Source organism: Melozone crissalis, unplaced genomic scaffold, assembly GCF_028551555.1.
Source record: "Melozone crissalis strain CALT ecotype California unplaced genomic scaffold, PUWL_Pcris_2 ptg000010l_1, whole genome shotgun sequence".
NCBI lineage: Eukaryota > Metazoa > Chordata > Aves > Passeriformes > Passerellidae > Melozone > Melozone crissalis.
Genome location: NW_026535788.1, coordinates 2957933 through 2977880, shown reverse-complemented (window position 1 = coordinate 2977880; position 19948 = coordinate 2957933). Strand labels below are relative to the sequence as shown.

Genomic DNA, 19948 nt, shown 5'->3' with positions numbered 1-19948 from the left:
TAATATTCCCATTGCTATTGATGTCAGTGGAGTTAACTCAAACTTCAGTTTGAGACCAGCAGCTCCAGGCATGAGCTTAGATGGAGGCAGGGATGTAGTTCTTGGATAGAATACTCTATTCCTATACAGAAGGAGTAGTAAAGTTTTGGAAGCCAGCCAGGTCCAAACATTGTTGCTAAAACTATTAAATCAGACACCATAAATATTAAGGGCCAAAACATTATCGCTGCACATAAACAAAATTGCATACCCTGACAAATTTTACACATTTTGCTGAGAAGGAAGCCCTAAGATTTTAATTGAAAGGGAACCTCATGTTATATTGCTAAAAACTGGCAAAGAAAATGGTCCCTGAGAATGTTTGGTTTATCCTCTCAAATCCCTTCGTGACAGATTGTTCTTATGCTACAGCATTACCAGTTTGTATTGCTGGAGGAAAGTTTAATTGGTTCAGCTTCAGGAGCAATTAAATGGCAGAAAGTAATAATATCGTTAACATAGACTGTCAGCAAGTCCACGTGTTGTGTCTTTGTTTCCATGTTGATATTTTCAAGAACATGTACAAATGCAATGCTTTAATTCCGCTTCCAGTGCAGTCTCTCTGGTTTTGATTGTCACCTACACCAGGAGCAGAGGTCTGCCTACGGAGTTTGTTCTGACTGCACTGCTCACACTAATGCAAAGCTAATAATGATGGGGAAAGCACCACCAGTGTGTTGCTGTTCCATTTAAGAAGTCATTTTAAGGCTTTTTTGACTAATGGTCAGATCTGCTGCTCACATAAGTGAGCTCTGTGTTCCTGCGCTGCAAGCTCACTGGTCCTTTCCTCCCTCTTTCCACCTCTTCTACCCTATTTTTGCTTTTTCTTACATAATTTTTCTGTATGCAAGAACTGTCTTCTGGAAGACTTTTTGGAGACTTCCAAGAATTACAGTGGAACACTCTTCTTGATGCTCCAAGGAAAATAATGAAAACTGGTTGTGTTGCAAACATTTTCTCCTGTTAAATTCCAGATGTTTGAAGACTGACTGAAGATCTTTTATTTTCCTTAAAAGCAGGTCCCACAAAATGGCTTTGGGAGAGATACAGGAGAAACTTCCTCTGCAAGAGGAAAAACCAAACAGAAAGCCCAAAATACTAAGCTTGTTTGTGCAGGAAATTCAGATGATCTCTATTTCACTCAGGTCAGCTCTCAGGAGTGTACAGGAAAACTGATAATTTACTAAAGGATTTCCTTTTGGATTTCCAGTGACCTGTTTGGTTACCACAGCAGTACTTTTTTGACCTGATGAACACTGGACATGACATTTTAGGGAGCAGGTGTTGGGATTTTTTGTGTATATTTTGTTTTGAATCCTGAAGAAATGTGGTGAGAGCTGATGTGTTGATTAAACTGAATTTGTAGAAACACTGCTAGAAATATGTGTTTATGAAATGTTTATGAAAGTATACAAAGAGTAGTGCATCAAAACAACCATACTGAAAGTTTTGCAGGAAAAAGAAACTTTATATTCTTTCCAATGTTGTTTAATATCTCTTGACATAAAGTTACTTGCTCTGAGCACAACTCTCTGGAGCCTGGAAGCCTTCTTTCCTTCATGAAAGAAGTGGTATTTCATTTTGAAGGTTACTGCATTTATACCAGATGAGTTTTGAGCACAAAAGTTACTGCATTATCTACTGACATAATTTATTGTTTACTTGTAAAAGAGAGATGAAAAGCAGATCTCACAAGCAGTCCGAAAACGGATTTTATTTCAATTAGAAATCTTTCTGATGTTTTGTAGCAAACTTGTTTTAGATTAATTTGGATGAACCTTGATAGATTAATGAGTTAATTAGCGCCTTCCCTTTTTGCTTTTTGGTACAGGAATCAGGAGCTTAAAGACCTGGGAGAGCTTGCTCCTCACTGGGACAACATGCGCAAAAGTGTAATTGCTCACTGTGATCAGTTGCTGAGCATGTACCAGGACACTCTGGCAGAGCTTGGGAAGCATATAGGTGGGAATCTGATTTTATCTGGAACCTTTCAGAGCTTACTAGATTGTTAGCTATAAAATACTGGCATATTCAGTGGGAATAAAATACATAAAAATCTTAGAATCAAGGGATGGTTTGGATTGGAAGGGACCTTAAAGATTATCAAGTTCTAGCCCACCTGGACCAGGTTACTCAAACTCCCATCCAGCCTGGCCTTGAATACTTCCAGCAATGGGGCATCCCCAGCTCCTCTGGGCAGCCTGTTCCAGTGTCTCACCTCCCTCCACATTAAAGAATTTCTTCCTAATGTCTAATCCAGATCTCCTCATTTAAGTTTGAATCCCCTTGTCCTGTCATCACATGATCTTGTAGAAAGTCCCGCTCCAGCTTTTATTGTAAGCTCCCTCCAGGTACTGAGGCAGTAAGGTTGCAATTGCATCAGCCTGAAATCTCTTTCCCAAGCTGAACTGTTCCAATCAGCATCTCTGTGGCCTCCTCTGGACTCACTCCAGCAGGTCTGTGTCCCTCCTGCGCTGGGAGCCCAGAGCTGGATGCAGAGATCTTGGTCACAGAAAAGGAGAAATCCGATTTGAGTGTATTAAAAAAAACCAGTCTCTAACTGAAAGTCACCTTTTTGAAAGCAGTCGGTCAGCTGCTTAAATATTTGGTGGGGGAAAAAGCTCTTGTGTTGCACTAAATGTTGTATAATTATTTCCATTTTGTTGGCAGAAGTGACGTTTCTTGTATTTATGATTGTTTGCCATCATCAGAATATCCCAGTTCCAATTTTGGCATCTACTGTCTAGCCCAGTATGGCACTTCCTGATTCTGTTTTAAATAGTATCTATATGTATTTTCAATCTTTGCCTAATTAATCTTGAAAGCGCTCCATAAAGTGTCGTAAACAAGCCAATAAATACAGATAATGACAGATCCAATGTAATAATTATAACATTCAGGAAGATATTGAGGGGACATTTTGAGATTTTAAAAAACAGACAATATAATCTCTTAAACATAAACCCTGCAAGACCTGTGTTGTGCAAAGTGGCTTTCTAAAGGGTTTATAATGTTAAAGGACCCATCTTAATTGGGTCTTGAGAGAAATAATGTGGTCCTGGGAAACTGAGGTCATCCGGGAGGAGCAAATCAGCACATGTAAAAGAGAAAGGGACATTAATCAGAAAACAAAGCAGTCTAATACAAGATTGTATACAAGATCAGAAAAGCGAGCCAGACATAGATTTGATTTAATACTGTAGTTGAACAAATAGTTACGTTGGGAGCACGTTGAAATTCAAGTACTTCTGAAGTAGAAATTGCTAAGATTAGGGATGTGAGTACAATTTTAATTCAGACTTTTCAGGTCAACATATTTCAAGGCATGCCAAAAACCATTTTGCTGTTCAGTGTAGCCAGTGCAGGTGTCTTTCTTCATCCTAAAACATCGCCTGAGTTTGTGTTGAATTGTTCAGAAGGGCAGATGGCACCTGCAAATAAAATTTCTCCAAAATATGCTCATGCTTCCCCAGCACAATAATCTCACGTTGGGCTTTTTGAGTGATACCCACTTGAACTCAACCAAACTATTTGGGAATTTAGTGGAGAAGGCTGTTAGGAGACCACCTAATTTCTTTTTGAAGTTGAGAGATTGCTGTGGAAGTATGAGGAAGCCACATTAGTGTTAGACAGCAATTTTGGTTTACCAGCATATTTATTGAAAATGGATGTTTAAGAAAGTTAAAACTATTTCAGATTTGAGTTGTTTTGGCAAACACTTTTATCCTCAGTTATGGGAGAATTTGAGAGAATGTAAAGCATTTTATTGTAAGGAAATATACCAGGAAGATATAAGTGTTAGGAAACAAAAAGCCCAGTAATTTCAGGTAACTCTAAAGCACAGATTTGGTGATATTGGGAGGGAGTGGAACTTTGAAAATTATTTGTTTGTTTCAATCTGCATCATGGGATTTCCTGTCTAATCTAAAATTTTGACTCCTGGCTGTGCTCTTCATCTGTATTAAATTATAATTTAAAGTTCCTAACTTAGGGAGCAGCCTGAGCATGCTTGGCTGGTCTGGAGCATCGTTGGTGCCCTCTGGCAGAGTGGTTTATATTGGGAGGCTCAGTGCTCAGTCCTGTGGCAGTTTCAACAGATAAACACTAGCAAGTCTTGATTGGGCAAGCAAAAAACAATTTAAAATATTTTCTTTATCTTTTTATGTGTTTGCTTCAAAAAAAGGCTGAACCTTGGCAAAACTTATTTAAAAATTCCATCTGAGTGAGAGGAATTTTAGTTCTAGTAATTAATAGTTGGCGAAATGATAGAATGTTGGAAAAGTGGCCTAGGTGAACGTTGGGCTGCCTGAGTTAGAAGACAAGGCCACCTCTCTTTCCTAATCTACACCCTTTTATTTTATACAGATTCTGTATTAAATGTGTTCAGGTAAATTATATTTTAATGCTGTCGGACTTTAATTATTTTTCTTTACGCTACCAAAAAACTACTCAAATTCTAATGTTTTGGAAATATACAGCCATATTAATTTGTTTTGTTTTGTTTTTCCAAGGCATCATGCCTCCTCTGAACAAATATATAGCTTTTCTTAAGACAGTTTGTGTTTCTTTATTTGACCTTTCTAGGAAGAACGCATAGCCTATTCAATACAATACTTTTCTTCAAAGAAAATAATCTTACTTGGAAAAATGCAGTGCCATCATAGCTCTGTAACCTCGCAGTTTTAGCACAGAATATACACAATGCACATTAACTGCTGCGTTGTCTCCAGCAGACTACAGACTGATTTCAGACAGCAGGGAAGAGTATCTGTCTCCCAGAATAAAACAGTTAGATTGCTCTGTGAATTAAATGCTGCTTTGCTGCTTCCAGTATGGATACATGCTGAGACTCAGTGAACATTTCATCTCCTAATATATAATTATCCATTGAAGGTAAATTAAAGACAACTCCTCACATACAAGTATTGTCTCCCTTTAAAAGGAATACAAAAACATCTGGGTAGTTAAGACAATGATTCTTTAAACTTTTGTTTTTCAGGTTCTTCCTTTAAATCAAGCTGTAGCAAAGGAGAAAAAACACTAGAATTCATCCCAATAAATCTTCATCTGCAAAGAATGCATGTGCATAGTCCTCGATTGAAAGGTAAAGAAATTCCCCAAGTATGACTAAGTGTGCTTTGAAACACAGTTTCACTGAAATCTAGAAATCACATCCAAAGTCAAAGCTCTGCAAGGAATTTCCCTGCCTCGTCTTCTGATGCCACAAGTTGTGGACAATTACTGCACATCTTGGAAAACTAGGGGCTGGTTAACTAAATTTCTTCCAAGTTCTTTTCTAAAAACAGATTCCAAGAATGTGCTCATGTTGTTCCTATGACACTTCAAGCAAATAAGTAAATGGAGAATATGTGCTATTTTGGCTCAGTGTTGAGTGAAAATACTGCAAGCTTCCAACATCTCCTGGAAAGGGGGATAACTTTCTCTAACATGGTCTGTGGTTCTTTTTAACACAGAATTCTGTTGTTGCCACTTGCATATGATTTTAGCAGCTTCCTTTACAGATCAAAGATCATATTGATACATATATATGACCAAATGGCACAGTGAATAATTTGTTGATCAATTGAGATCTGATAAATTTGCTGTAACTACAAACACAGAAATTACATTCTGATATGGTTTTTGCCTTATTAATACACTCTGCATCTAAGATTGTAAAACAGGAAATAAAAACAGTGGTAAATTTCCTGTTTTGTACTGTGTGAGTATACATCCACTTCTAAATTGGGACACAGGGGCTTCCAATTATCTGTTAGATACTTGTTGGTTCAATATTTTGTTATTTGTTTTACTAAAAAACTGTGCCTCCAAATATTTCAACAAGATGGGGATTTATAGTGACATAATGTGATAACACAGATTTTAATTTAATGTTTTCAAGTTAATTAATTAACTGAAAAGGATTTTTAGGTTTGTAATGGGGGCCAGAAGCTTAACGTTGTCTTTTCAACAAAACCTCTTTGTGAACAGGACACTGTTCTATTTGCTAAATAAAAAGAGAATTTGAGTGAAATCTGTGACTTACTTAAGCACCCACAACTTTTACAGTACTGGAGTTTTGTTTTGCTTTTTAATGAATTTTCTCCCTTCTTCTCCAAAACCATTTTGCTTTGCACACATCATTAATTGATAATCAAAAAGAGTACAGGAAGAGATAAATGTTAGAATTGTTCTAGTTGTCTTCCAAATTTGGATCTTCAAATTATAAAACTCTGCCTCTGTTAGTTAACTGATGTTCTTCCCTGTGTCTTGTATTAGATATATGCAGGCTAAGCAGTTTGCAGCAATTGCTAATTGATCTGGAATAGGCAGCACTTCGATATGAAGTTGGTCTTTCTCAGCTCATGCTTTGCTTGGCATATATCAAAGGACACCTGGAATATAACCAGGAGAATGATACTGGAAGGGGAAGAATAAAAATTCATGGAGGTGGCATTTAAACAAGCTAATGATCCATGGAGGTGTCATTAGCCCTTACACTATCAGATATCTTAATTTTGGGAATGCAAGATAGGTTTTTATCCCATCTATTGTATATACACATTGGTATGTGGGTTTTTTTGTGTTTGACATGTATAATAATAGGTTTGCTTTTCCTGAACTTTTGTTTGGGTTGTCATTGAGTACTGAAATGGAAGAGAAAGTGTGCTTAAGCTTTCAGTAGGAGTAGCTTTGAGGAAAAACACTGTTTTCCTATGGGTCAATGGTATCCTTATCCATTTGATAAACCCCACATTGTGCTCTGTTCATCATACTAGAGAACTTAAATCTGTATATTGACATAGCTTTGCTTTTGTTTCTGTTTGCAATATGTGCTTGTTTTAAATAGATTTGGTGAACTGAAGTGGTTTTTGTTTTGCATCTGGCCAGTTTAAGACACTGACTGCCTCCTCCTCCTCCTTATTGTCAAGTATCAGTGGAGTCCTAATAGCTGAAGAATATGTATTAGTGATAATCTGTATAAAGACCTAAAAGAATGGGCTATTTAAGAACCTTGAGGCTCACCTTAGGCAAATGAAATTATGTCACTTCTCCTTTTAAGTGGATATTGAAGAGTCACCAACTCATTAGAGCTCAAATCAATTTGAGCAAATGTGTTCTGAGATTCAGCTCAGGAAGTAAGGCATAGTTCATTAACTGTGAATCATTTGTACAGTGCTCATGCTTCTGGGCATATTTATCATCACAATGCAAGTTCTGTTTTAGGAGAGGTCTAGATTTTAATTTACATGGGAAACTTCTTTGAGGAATAAAACAGTTCTCAAAAAACATCCTGTAACGTTTCCTTTAGAAATGCATTTTAAAGATGAGGCATTTGGAACTGCACTTTTGTACCTCCAGTAAGTTCAGGTACAAAACAGGTACTTACTGTAAATGTAAATTTTTAAACTTAGAAAAAATAGTTATGTGGTGTGGGATGTAATTAAATCTTCATCTCCACCCTGAGAATCAATCAGGAGCTCTTTGAAAAATGATGTTTCACCTCCAGTTCTGTAAGCATATATCCACAAAAAGAATTCATCCCCTATGTCATAAGGCACCAGGTATATACAGAAAGAGACAACAGATTGTTTTCTCAGCAAGCATTTCATTAGTATGATTTATTTCCTATTCTGGTAGCTTCTCAACTGACTTTGTGTTTATAAACATATATAAGAAGTGTATATCCTAGAGCAGGGCTCACCAATTCAGCATTAAACACCATTATATCTGAAAGTACAGTAGCATTACATCCGAACAAATTCAAGCTAGAAAAGGAATAGGGATTTTTACTAGCCTAATTGACTTCTCTGGGAATGCAGTGAGTTTGTTGTCATTTGAAATCTTTTAATCAAGATTAGATGCCTAAACAAAGAGATGCCTTCACTCAACCAAGAGACAAGCTTGATGCAGGAATTATTAGCTGTGATTCAGTAGTCTCTATTATTCAGTCAGACTATTCCATCAAAATGGTCTCTTTTGACTCTAAAATGCTTGAACATGACTACAAGTTAAATAATGAAAGGGGTAATAGAGTGGAATACGCAATGGGCCAATTTACTTGTCAGCTTTGTAAACTGCAGAGCTGGAATATTCTTCTACTCAGTGGCACATAATTTACATATAGCCATAAATCAAATGAACTTTTTAAAGTGTGCAGTGGCTGTATAGAAAGATTGATTAGCTCTTGGGCCTTCTTGGGACATGGATTATCAATTATTCCCTGGAAATTATATAGACTTGTCCTTACTTTTTGTGGAATAGATGTCATAGTGTTTCCATGATTTAGGGATAGAAGCATTCAGATGTCTGTGTTCCTCTGTTCCCATTCCAGATGCTCTGTATGATGTTATCACTGTGGGAGCCCCAGCAGCACATTTCCAAGGATTTAAGAATGGTGGTCTCCGGAAACTGCTGAGTAAATTTGAGGCTGAAAGACGAAAGTAAGTATTCTTTCCAGCAGCTGGGAAAATACCATTAAGGTTGCATTAAAATGCTATAAGCTCACTGAATAACAAAACAGTTTATCCTGCTGAATGAATGGAAGATTAAAATCTGGTAGGATTGAACACTGCATTCATAAAACATTCCCCTTTTTTCCCCTGCTTTGATGAAAATTGAAACACGCTCTACTTCTTGTGTTAAGACCAATTTTGAGTAAACACAGGAAATTACCTCAAGCTGTGCTGCAGCGTGTTCAGGTTGGGAGGATTTCTTCATGTAAAGGGTTTTTGTGCATTGGGACTTGTAGTGGAGTCATTATCCCTGGAAGTGCTCAAGAAAAGGCAGGACTCGGCACTCGGTGCTGCGGTTTAGTTGATATGGGGGTTGTTCTGTCAAAGGTTGGACTCGATGATCTTGGAGGTCCTCTGCAACCTTAATGGTTCAAAATTATGATTTTTTTTCCTTGTATTTTAGGAAGCTGGAGGTATATCAGTACTTGAAAACCTGCTGTTCAGAATGAGCGATCTCTTTGGCAATTCTTGTGCTAAGAGGAATGTATCTGTAGACAATTTTTAAATACAGAAATTGTAACTTAAGGTAGCAGCTTTATTTCTGACAGGCCTGGGTGTATGCTAAGGTAGAAGTATTTTTAGTACGCTGTGAAAAAACAAACTACTCTTATTCTTCAGAAAGCCAAAATAAGACTAATCAAAAATAAAGGTTTCAGTTTATTGTGGAGCTCAAATGCTTTGTTCACTGTTGAACATGCGCCAAAGTGTTAGTCACATCTTTTCCTAAGAATTGGATGTATTTGTGTTTGTTGCTGTGGCTGTTCAGATTTTTTCAGTAGTTGTGACTGCTCAGTGCTCCAGCTGATGGTGCCAACTGCAGTGTTACAGCATTCCAAAGGGAAAGCAGGGAGGGAGTGCTCTGATCTAAATTACCATGACAGTCCACAGCAAATTAATTCCATTATAGTCAATGCTCAAAAAAGTTTCATGGATAAAATATCATAGAGAATAAAAGGGAAATTATTCAATTCTTCTGTTGACTTCTAGGTTGAATAGGAGCTGGCATTAATATTAACATCAAAAAAACCCAGCAGATCTAGTTGCTTTGAAAGCTGTATTATTGAGGGGGTCTTGCTTGCCCTACACAGTATAAAAACCCTGTTAAATCTTCAAAAAGCTTTCATTTCCCTGACCACCTCTGATGCTGAAACCTGCCAATGAAACGCGTACATCATGTTGATCACATAAGATGCATCGAGAAACTCGGTGTTAATATTCTGCTGTCAGCAAACTGGTATGGGCAGCCTCATCCCCATCATATGAGGGCCTACAAAGTACATGTTTTCTGTTGAAGAAAATGTCTGAAGACACTTCTTAAAGTATCTTCTCCTTTACTATCTGTTTAATGCAGTTGCAATAGTGATTTGTGGGTTTTTATCATAAAAATTTATAACTGAAGCCGCTAGATATAAATAATATAATAGACATAATCCTTTAAAGTTATATGATATAAAGTAGCATTACAGTTCTCACAGTGCTCACCTTTCAGAAAATGAACCATTTCTTACTACATTCTCAATCTTATAATGGACAAATTTATTTCACTCTGGCGACAACAGTGCTACTTTGCATGCACCTGTTTATTTTGCTGGATAAAGGTGTTTTGAGGACACCTTGTGTCCCCCGGGGCACCTTCTGCAATTTGAATTTCCTGTTTTATGATGGGGCTAGATTTTCTGAAGATTTTGTTGAAGGAAGAAGTGACACCTTGCGATATCAGTCAGAATACAGAACGAACAGGAAAAATGCAGATTCAGCAGCCGTTTTCTCTAGGCTAACTGAGCTGAAGACCTAATGCAGGACGTGGGAAGAGACTAGTTCTCAGCCAATCCTAGCAGCTGTCAAGATGTGACAGAATTGCCTTGCGTGTTTTTGACCTTCAGTCTGATTATTAGAGCAGTTTATCAAAATATTCAACAGTGTCAGCATATTGCAATATATTTCTTGCGCAGTCTTAGACTTGTGGAATTTGCAGACAAAGAGAAACAGTTATCTGGTAGCATTTGCAGTTGCAAAACAAAAACAAGACTGAGACATATGTTTTGTGAAAGTTTATCAAGCAGAAGAATGTGGAAAATGTGTATGTGAAGATAGTTCTGGCGTCTTTTCTATTACACAGAATATCAATCTTTGTGCAGACACAAAGGGAAAGTCCTGTATAATAATATTTACAAAAATGCAGTGGCTTTGCAATTCTTCTCTAATTTATTACCATCAGGAATGTCATATCCAATTTTTATAAAAGGCACATTATATAAAAAAAATAGGACCTGAAATGAGAGCAAGAAAGGCTTTTCTTTTAAGTGAAAAGTTTCTGGTATGTGATCTGAAGAATGTCCATAAAGCAAGTTTAGGACTGAAATGACCGCTGACAGTCATGTGGTTATGGTTAATGATGGCGCCAATATATGGAAATGGTCAAGTGTGGTTTTATATGCTTAGTGAAAGCTTTCAAACTTTTCCCAGAAAGCATTATAATACAGTTTTCAAAAGGTACCTGAGTCATAATTTACATATGAGAGGTATGTTTTCATTATGCTGCTGCTATTCTGCACTGGACCTACCCATGCGGCCTTTACCCTAATGCAGAAGTTTCATGCAGTTTGTGCCTTAGGACACCTGTGAAAAGTTTCTCTTCTGCCTAACAGTGCTTACATACCAGAGCTGCATGCAGCACTAAGCTTTAAAAGTAGCTGCAGAGGAGGGAATGTCGCTTACTTGTGAGTGGGAATATCTGTTTGTGAAGGCTAAGGCCACAGAAAACCTCAGCTAGTCATACATGCAGCAGTGTGAACACAACAGTTAGAAACTTCAAACGTGTTTGTGGAGAATATTGTTAATAAATGGTTAAGTGAGAAAAATCATCCTGACATTATGCCGCTGGTTAAGCTTGATAGGGAGGACAGCAGGCTCTGATTCAGTGACTGCTGACAGGCAAGAATGCCGGATGGCCTTGCTGCAACATGAGGAGAGGGAGTTGAGATTAGTCCTGAATATCTGCAGAATGTATCAAAAGAATAAGCACAAGGATGTAGAAGTAGGTGTAGTTGCTGATATGTAACTAACCAATCCTGAGCTCAACTTTTGCAATATGTATGAAGCTTATTAAGAACTGTATTTAACCCGCCGTATTCGATCAATAAATCGGACTTGGATGAACCAATTGGTGTCTGGGTCTCCTTCCTCCGACACGTGTTGTTTCTGAAAAATAATTACACATTCTTCTAGGGGGATTGAGAAAGTTGCTCTCAAATTATGAGAGGAACTAAATATTTGAAGTTGTGTCGTGCTTTCTAGGGTTCTGAAAATGTTTAAATTGTCCAAATAATTACCAGTCTGGTAGTGCACTTCATTCTGAAGAGTCATTCTCTCTTCACTAATTCCTTTACTTAAAAGCTATTATTTACTTAATTGCAATGAGAACTGCCCACACCTTTGGTGTCACTGCCCTCTTTCTTACAAGTGGTGTCTGTAGCTTTTCTGCTGCAATATTCAGTGAAGCCTAGAGCTGTGGGAGATCAGTGAAAACTATCTAGGATTTAAAGACTGAGGGAAATCCCAGAAAGGAGTGAACTTGATAACAGCATTAGCCAGATTCAGCCTGCAAAAAGGACTTTTTGATAAAGGGAGGGAAAAGCCTGATGGGGAATTAGAGAAGTGTCAAGACTTTTAAGACTATGTCTTCACTGCAATTAACATAGACTATTGCTCTTTGTCCCTGCCCTATCCACTGAGCCTGCTGCTTGAGGGTTCCAGTGGATGTAGTGCCAGATCTGACTCTGGAAGTCATCTCACTAACAGGCTCTCCACCTCAAAGGCAGAACTGTGGCAGTTTCTTGATTACTCAGAGGGACAGAGGTTTGCTTGTTTTTCCTAATTCATTAGGAGGGACAGTTTATATTATTCACTTTGCTGAAATACTCAGAATTATGACTTCTACTAGACATGGGTCTAGTAGACATGAGTAGCTCATGTAAGTTGGAGATGCGTCGCAATTTAGATGTGGCTGGTAGTAATGGCAGCTATATGCCATTAATCCTGATTGCTTCTACAAAGAATTGTATCTAGGAATGAAGACATTGGTGAAAGACAGAAAAATAGAATGGATATTGGGGAATAGAAAATTAGAATTGGGTATTGAGAGTATACCTCAGCAAAATATGTAAGCAAGAGCCTTCATTTTAAAACTGCTTGAAGCTATCCTTATTTGCCAGAATCATAGAAAATGCTGAATTGGAAGGGACTGATCAAGATTTAGTTTCTAATTTGTAGAAAACTAAAGAGAAGGAACTAGAATTCACTCAATAAAAGGCACAAAGGGGAACTGGAGGTAGGGAAGAGATCTGGACAAAGACTGAAATGAAAGCGAATGCGTAAAGTTCAGAGGATTGAACAAGTGTCAGTATTTGGTCTTGGTATGCCAAATTAAGAAAGAAAGAAAGTGGTGAAATGGCTGAAGGGACTGAAATACTTCAGACAAAAAGGAGAGAAGGGAGATACAAACAGTACCAGCTGGGAGTAGCATGTACATTCCTCTGGCATTGGTGATGTGCCAGGAGGGGCTTGGGTTCTTTTTTTCCTGTTTTAATCTGAAGCTGCAGAAGATTTTGGTTAGTTTCTCTGAAAGACTAAACCAGGGCTTTATAAAAGGAAGGGTTACGTACCAGAGGTTCAGGTGAGGAGCTGTGGGCTGCAGGCAAGAGCCAGTGGGTGTGTGCATGCTGTCTGAAGTGGTGTTTGAGAACAGTGGTGTAAGAGGATATTGCATAATTTGTAGGGAGGAAAAGAAGAAAGAGGGATAGGAGAAGTCCTGCAAAATAATTGCAGTAGTTTGAACAGTGGACAGTAGGAAGTTTGCAGTGTGCATTTGTGTGGTTTTGAAGTAATTCACTTCCGCACCCATTGCTGGGTCTCTTCTTGCAAATCAGATGCCTGTTCTTTATTGGAGATAACTCTGTTTATCGTCTCTTCCTGGACATCATTGAGGCCAATCAAAACACAGTGTGGGCCACTGATCAATTCAACATTAATGGCCCACTTGGAAAGACTCGGTGAGGCAGTCAATTCTCTTTTGGGGAGCTCAGTTGGAAGAATAAGGAGCCTTATGCTCTTTGATATTATTACCTGACTTTGTCAAATATTTTCTGTCTCTAGAATTACAGTGTTTAAAAGAAACACATAAAAACATGGGGGTTTATGTTCAGATCACCCACTCAAAGGAATTTTGCACTGTATTACTTGGAGCATGTGGTGGTGGGCTGTTTCATGTCGTTTATGCTTTTACTGTTCAAGGAAAGGTTTGTTTTTACCCTTAAATGCAGGATCAGTGGTGTCTGTGAAGTTCAGGCATCTGGCTTTTTTTTTTTTTTGCAAAAGTAGTGGTAAGATTTTTAGCACCATAAGCATTGCTGTTAATGGCAGAAATGAATTTGACATGATGTGACTCTCTGTTATCACAGCACTGGATACCAGTGTATTTACTATTCACCTGAAAACACAGCCAAGGCAAAAGAAGTTCTCAGCAACATCAGTCATCTGCAGCCTCTCATATCAAGCCATGCAGACCTGCTGCTCAGTTCTGCAAGCCAGCGTTCTCCAGACAGCTTGAAGAACTCTTTAAAGATGCTTTCAGAAAAAGTAAGATTCAAATCCTCACTGCAATGGAAAATGGAGTAACCAAGTCTCTCTAACTGCTGGGGAGGAAGGGGGGGGGGGGGGTTTCTGCATCATTTGACTTTCACAGCATCAGGAAATGTTAAATAAACTCAGCTAAAATAAGCATCAAAATGTTGTTATTAGAAAAATAATGTTATTTAGCATTTCTGTAGGCCTTCCGTATAGAAAATTAATGAAATCTATAAAGATTGCTTTATTAAAAAGTGTAATTAATTTAATTTCATGTAGCTTCTTCATCCTCTAGTGGCTACATACTGGAGTTTATGAAAATATCAACAATTATAAATAATTTTGTAGTATGAGAAGTCTTTTTTTTTCATTCTCTTTCTATTATATTTCAAGCTGCTGGTTATGGGAGGTAGTTCAAGCCAGGTTGGTGTATAAGGTTTAGAATAACAGCATGATCAGAAATGGTGATGCAGCCTGGAAGGAGAAGCTGGGAAATTTGCTCTAGGAGATCTCAAAGTTTATTTCTCTTTTTCCTATTATATCTGTCTGTAGCTGTAACCTCTTCCTCATTTTAGTTCCTTTGGTTCTAAATTAGAGAAGATAATGTTCGCCGCTGGTCTCACAGACTGATAATGGAGATTAGCTGAAGCCTGTAGTGCTTCCCAGCATATGTTACCCTATAAAAATATGAGCCCTTATATGAATAACAATATGAACCCTGTGACCCGAGAGCTTGTGAAGAGTTTCCCATTTCTCCACGGGCCATCCCTTCAGCAGTATGATCCCAGTATGGCTCAATAACACGATCAGTAACCATTTCCATGCATCTTCAGCTATTGGGAAGTGACAGCCCTGTTGGTCTGTTGAGCACCATTACCCCAGCAGCTCCTCGTGCCATAGGAGGGTTTCAAATATTGATATTGAGCTTGGCCACTTGCTGGGAAGGCATTCCAGAAGAGCACTAGGGAGAGGAACATCGCTCTCAGCGGCAGATGTGTGAATCCACACTCGCTCTGAGAATGTGGAGTCGCTCTGAGCGTCAGGGGTGATGGAAGAAGGCAGAATTCAGCCTGGAAATGAAACAGAGGAATTTAAGGAGGGGGACTGTAGTGATTATGGTGTACCTCTGGATGCAGGAGGGCATTTTTAGCTGTGCATAGAAGAGTGAAGCTGCTCTGTTAGAGGTTAGTTCAAAGAAATCTGTATGCACAGGCAAAGCCAATCAGGCAAAGAAGGGTTTGTTCTGAAGATCCAAGGGGTGGTTGCTGAGCAATGTGCATTTTCTCTGCCATTGGCCTCTGGACAGGAGGAGGGGATGATTTCAGAGGCAGGAGCCATGGTACTAAAGTACTGCTTGAACCATGGCTCGCTAGAGACTCTGGCTATAAAAAGGGGACAAAAAAGACAATTCATTCAGTTTGCTAAAGCCTTAGGTATTTTACATTTATAGCTGGTGGCTTAGTTGAGTGTGTTCATATCAGCTTTTCAGGACCAGGATTAAATTGCTGTTAGTGCATGAGCTCAGGTTCCCAGAAGAAGGAGTCTCACCCCATGTACTCCTTGGATGTCTGTCTAGCCTCCACCTTTTGCTTGGAAGAGACAAATCCAGTTGTCTGAACAACTGCAGCAGGAGTGGTTCAATACCTGCTTCCCTGTCTATTACCAAATGCACTCCTAGGAAAAGGTGGACAATAGAGAAATAGGGTGGATTGCTGAGGAAGCAAGTGTGCTGGGACAGCTGCTTGCAAAGAGGGGAGGAGAGATGGGGAAGAGAGACCAAGAAACAGCTTCAGGAAAGAGAAATACAATTTCAAAGCCCTAAACTCAGTGAACCCACACAATACTGAAATTAGATCCCTCATGGTTAATTCAAAGCCTTATATTGCTGTCTTGAAATATTCTGTCTGTATAGTCTGGTACAGTACTGGAGAACCAAGACTACCAGAGTGTTCCTGCTTGCATTTAACACAGAGTAGCACATGCTCTGCTGAGTATAATGACATGATATCTGCTTGTGCTCCTGAGGCATATGTAGTGCTTTGCTATTCCATCTTTCCTGCACTTTTTGTATGTAAAAAATAAATGCTCTGATGTTTTAACTGGATAGATATTTAGAAAGTAACATCTGTTTGAAGCCATAAAAATTATTTGCCTGGTGATTAAATTCTGCAAGTTTATTAAAAAACATATCACTTGGTATATATAAGAATTCTTTCTATAATTATTAGGTAGCAGTGAGTAAATCTGAATTATCAATAATGTGAATTACATTAAAGTGTTCATGTTGGAAATGGAAGGACTGGCTGCATGGATTGAAAGTGGAAAATTAAATCAAATAATTCCACTGCTGCTTCTTAAAAGGAGCTTATTTTCTCCTGTTAAGCATCTCCATATATAATTTACAGTTTCCTGTAGTGTTTTCCTGAGACTAACCTTTTATCATCCCTTTTTGTTAGTTGATTAAGGAAGCCTTTAGCTATCGACAAGTGTATCAGCATTTGCAGCTTGCAGCAGGCTTGATAAATTAACTTTCCAGCTATGCCTATCTTTGTTTGCAGAAATACTCTTTAGTAGAGTATCTGAAAGAATTTGCAGAGTTTTTATTTCTTTGTATAGACTGGTTTTGTGATTTCAGTGCAGTTTCATAAATAGTGATGTTCTGCAAATTTAGCTGTACTGAGCTGTTAGAAAGTGAAGTTAAAACATAGACTGCTGTAAAACCAATGGGATCTCTGAATGGAATTTAATTACAGAATTATTTGAGTTGCTGCATGAAAAATGGAGTCGCACTTCTGTACTGATTTTCTTTTAAAAACTAAATTTCCCTATAAAATATTTCTATTCAATTATATTACTTAAACTTTGCAGTCCTAGTGGGCATTATTTACATCAAGCTATCCAATTCTCCTAATTTTTTGAAATGTAAAGTTTTTTTGAGCGTTATTCTGAACCAGAAACGTGAAATTTTCTCAAACAGACATTGTGGGGAAGGTAGATATTAAACCTCAGCAAAACCATGATATTGCTGTTTTTAAGGGTAGACAAGTAATGGAGTTTCAACTCTCTTGCTATGGAACTGTAGAAGTGTTGAAGAGGAGCTTTGCTGTTACCACACAACCCCTCAAATCTCATTGTGCCATGGTAAGGCAAAGAATGGTGGGGTGTGATAGCACTATTGCCCAGAGACTAAGTCATTCTCCAGGCGTGCACCATCTGGGTTGGAAATGTAGAAAACTGCAATTGTCCTGCAGAGCAATTCAGGACAACGAGGAGACAGTCCTGAGAAAACTGTTAAAAAATGGCCTTTCCCTCAGGCACCAAGTTGGTAATAAGGAGAAGGAATGGGTCTGGTAATATCGCCAGGGAGATGAGTAGCGTTGCCAAGTCTAAAGAATCCCAAGTCAGGTCTGATTTTGGTTTTAAAAAATCAATAATTTTTCTTAGATGTGCCTGCAGTTCTTATTTTTAGAACTGTAGAGATTTATTTGGAGTAAAATTTTCAGCCCGTCCATGTGAAACAATTCAGAAAGCATTTTTTTGGTAAACATAATGAAAATGGGAAAGGCAGAAACTTCTCATTTAAGTACCTCACCTAGCAGCTGGAGCCTTAAGAAAACCATTAATTTTTTAGAGCCTTTCTGTCTTAAATATCTGTAAACTTTTGAGAGGGTCTTGAGACAGGAAGGCAAGAAAAAGAAGTTGAGTAGGAGTGGGTGCAAAAGAGGAACAGGTAGTATGAAGAAAGGGATAGGATAAGAAATGCAGAAACTGGGAGAAAAGACTTCCAGGAATCTTCTCAGGAGTTCCAGGGAGGTGCTGGCACTTGGCACTTGTTTGTTTTGGGGTTTTTTTGGCTACTTTTCCCTCCAGTTTTTGCATAAGCAGCACATAAGGGCTGAAGAGAGCTTGGCTGGGCAGCCCTCATTTTTGGCATTTCCTGCTGGTTGAGGCTGGATCCTCTGACTCTTATCTACATACCTTCCCACATCCCTGTTTAATTAAGATTGTCTGCACAAAGGCATACTTTCCTTGTTGAGGTGGAAGGGAGATGAATAATGCAGGGAGGTTGAAGGATTTAAAAAATACGGTAAAATGCCAGCTGTAACAGTCAACATAGAAAAATGATGCAGAGATTGAATAGCATCTTCAGAAGACCCGAGAAGACAACTTCAGAGTTTCCTTTCTTTAAAATATACAAAAAAATCAAGCTTGAAATCAGGTGTCACCTACCATGATATCTGGGTTGACACCTACCAGTAGTAAAATTTATCTGTGGAAATACTGCTTTTGCAGATACTGCTATTTCAGCATTGTAGAGTGGTGGGTTTTATTTAGAGAGATTATTGAACTGGTTAATTGTGTTTTATCTTACACTTATTCAGAAATCATTGTGCTGTGGTTGGTTACTCTTGGAAGTGGTTCTTGTTGAGGCTTGCCTCTGAGGTGAAATTTGGAATTCAAATAAAATGTGAAAAGATTGTGATCTCTGACAGATAATGTGCTCCTGTGTTAATGCTTAGAACACTGGGATTGTAGAATGTGATCTCTAAAACTCTTGAAATTTTCCTCATTATTTGTTGGCCTACTTTGTTTTCTGCCTCCCAGGCAGGCCTGAAACAAATAGCCGCTCTGCCTAAGGATAATTCAGTGTTACACAGCTTTGCTGCCATACCACATTCTTTGCTCTAACCTTTCCATTGGTTTGGTTTTTTCCCTAGACGGAGTTATTTGTGCACACGTTCAAGGACCAGCTGGTGAGAAGTGCCCTTCTAGCGCTGTACACGGCCCGGCCTGGCTGTGTGCTCAAGAAACCAGCTGTGCCCAGGAGCAGTGCAGAGGAAGGGGCTGATGCACAGCACCAGGACCATCCTGCTCACGTCAAAAGGCAGGACTCCATACCCCATCATTCTGAGTATGATGAGGAGGAGTGGGTAAGCGGACAGAAACCCTTGGCCAGTGAAACCCTACAAATTAGCATAAGCCACCTCAAGCCCTCAGTGTCCTTGTCACATGCTGTTGCAGGGGGCAAAGGGGTGCAAAACTGTAAAATTGTGCTTCTCAGATGCATCGCAGATATGCAGATTTTGAAGCTAAATTGCAAGGCTTTGCCTAAGTACAGTGTGCTGCTCTGAGACTGCCTAGTTGTGCATAGAACAGTGAAGGTGTTGAGTGTATTCTTGCCCAGACACAAGAATAGTCTTTGTTCTTACTTGGGTTGGTTTTGCTAGTTGGGCAGATTTAAGGACTGGAACAGTATATGCTGTTCACAGGGAAATGGTTTTTTTCTTCCCCACCCCCTGCAACACCCCTCTCCAGCCCTCAGGCTGTAATCATTTTAAATACACTGAATTAACCCTCAGCCCATTGCCCCTAGACTCTGTTCTTAGAAACTGTCTGAGGTTCTGTAAAAGAATTAAATACAGTGTTTGGATTTTAACATTCTTAGCATATCTTTCAAAGATATGTATTATTTATATGGCTGAAATGTTATAAATCAATTATTTTGGTGGATGTCTTCTTTAATAGGTCTGTTACTTTATTTCATACGTACTCAAGCTATTTTTATTCAGTCCAGGCTCATGCTTTGAGTTCATCACTGTATTCTCATAGACGTAAAGGATGTCAGCATATTCATCTCTATTGTAAATAATTAATAACTTGTGTGAGCTATGGTATTCCACCTAACCTGTAATTTTTTCCACACCAAAAATAAAGGAAGAAGAATATATTTCTTCTAGAAGAAAGGCAATTATTTCCAGCCCCATGCA

At 38.6% G+C, this 19948-nt stretch overlaps 1 protein-coding gene across 1 annotated transcript in view; it reads left to right on the top strand.

Moving 5' to 3' along the window:
* LOC128933545 (inositol polyphosphate 4-phosphatase type II-like) overlaps positions 1-19948 on the top strand; it is a gene marked incomplete at its 3' end in the record, with an annotated part of 57825 nt that overhangs the window by 13410 nt on the left and 24467 nt on the right. The window contains exons 2-6 of the mRNA XM_054270547.1: positions 1871-2001; positions 5039-5143; positions 8375-8483; positions 14015-14192; positions 18899-19111. Of these exons, the coding sequence (XP_054126522.1) occupies positions 1871-2001; positions 5039-5143; positions 8375-8483; positions 14015-14192; positions 18899-19111 (736 nt within the window). The remainder of the gene's footprint in view (positions 1-1870; positions 2002-5038; positions 5144-8374; positions 8484-14014; positions 14193-18898; positions 19112-19948) is intronic.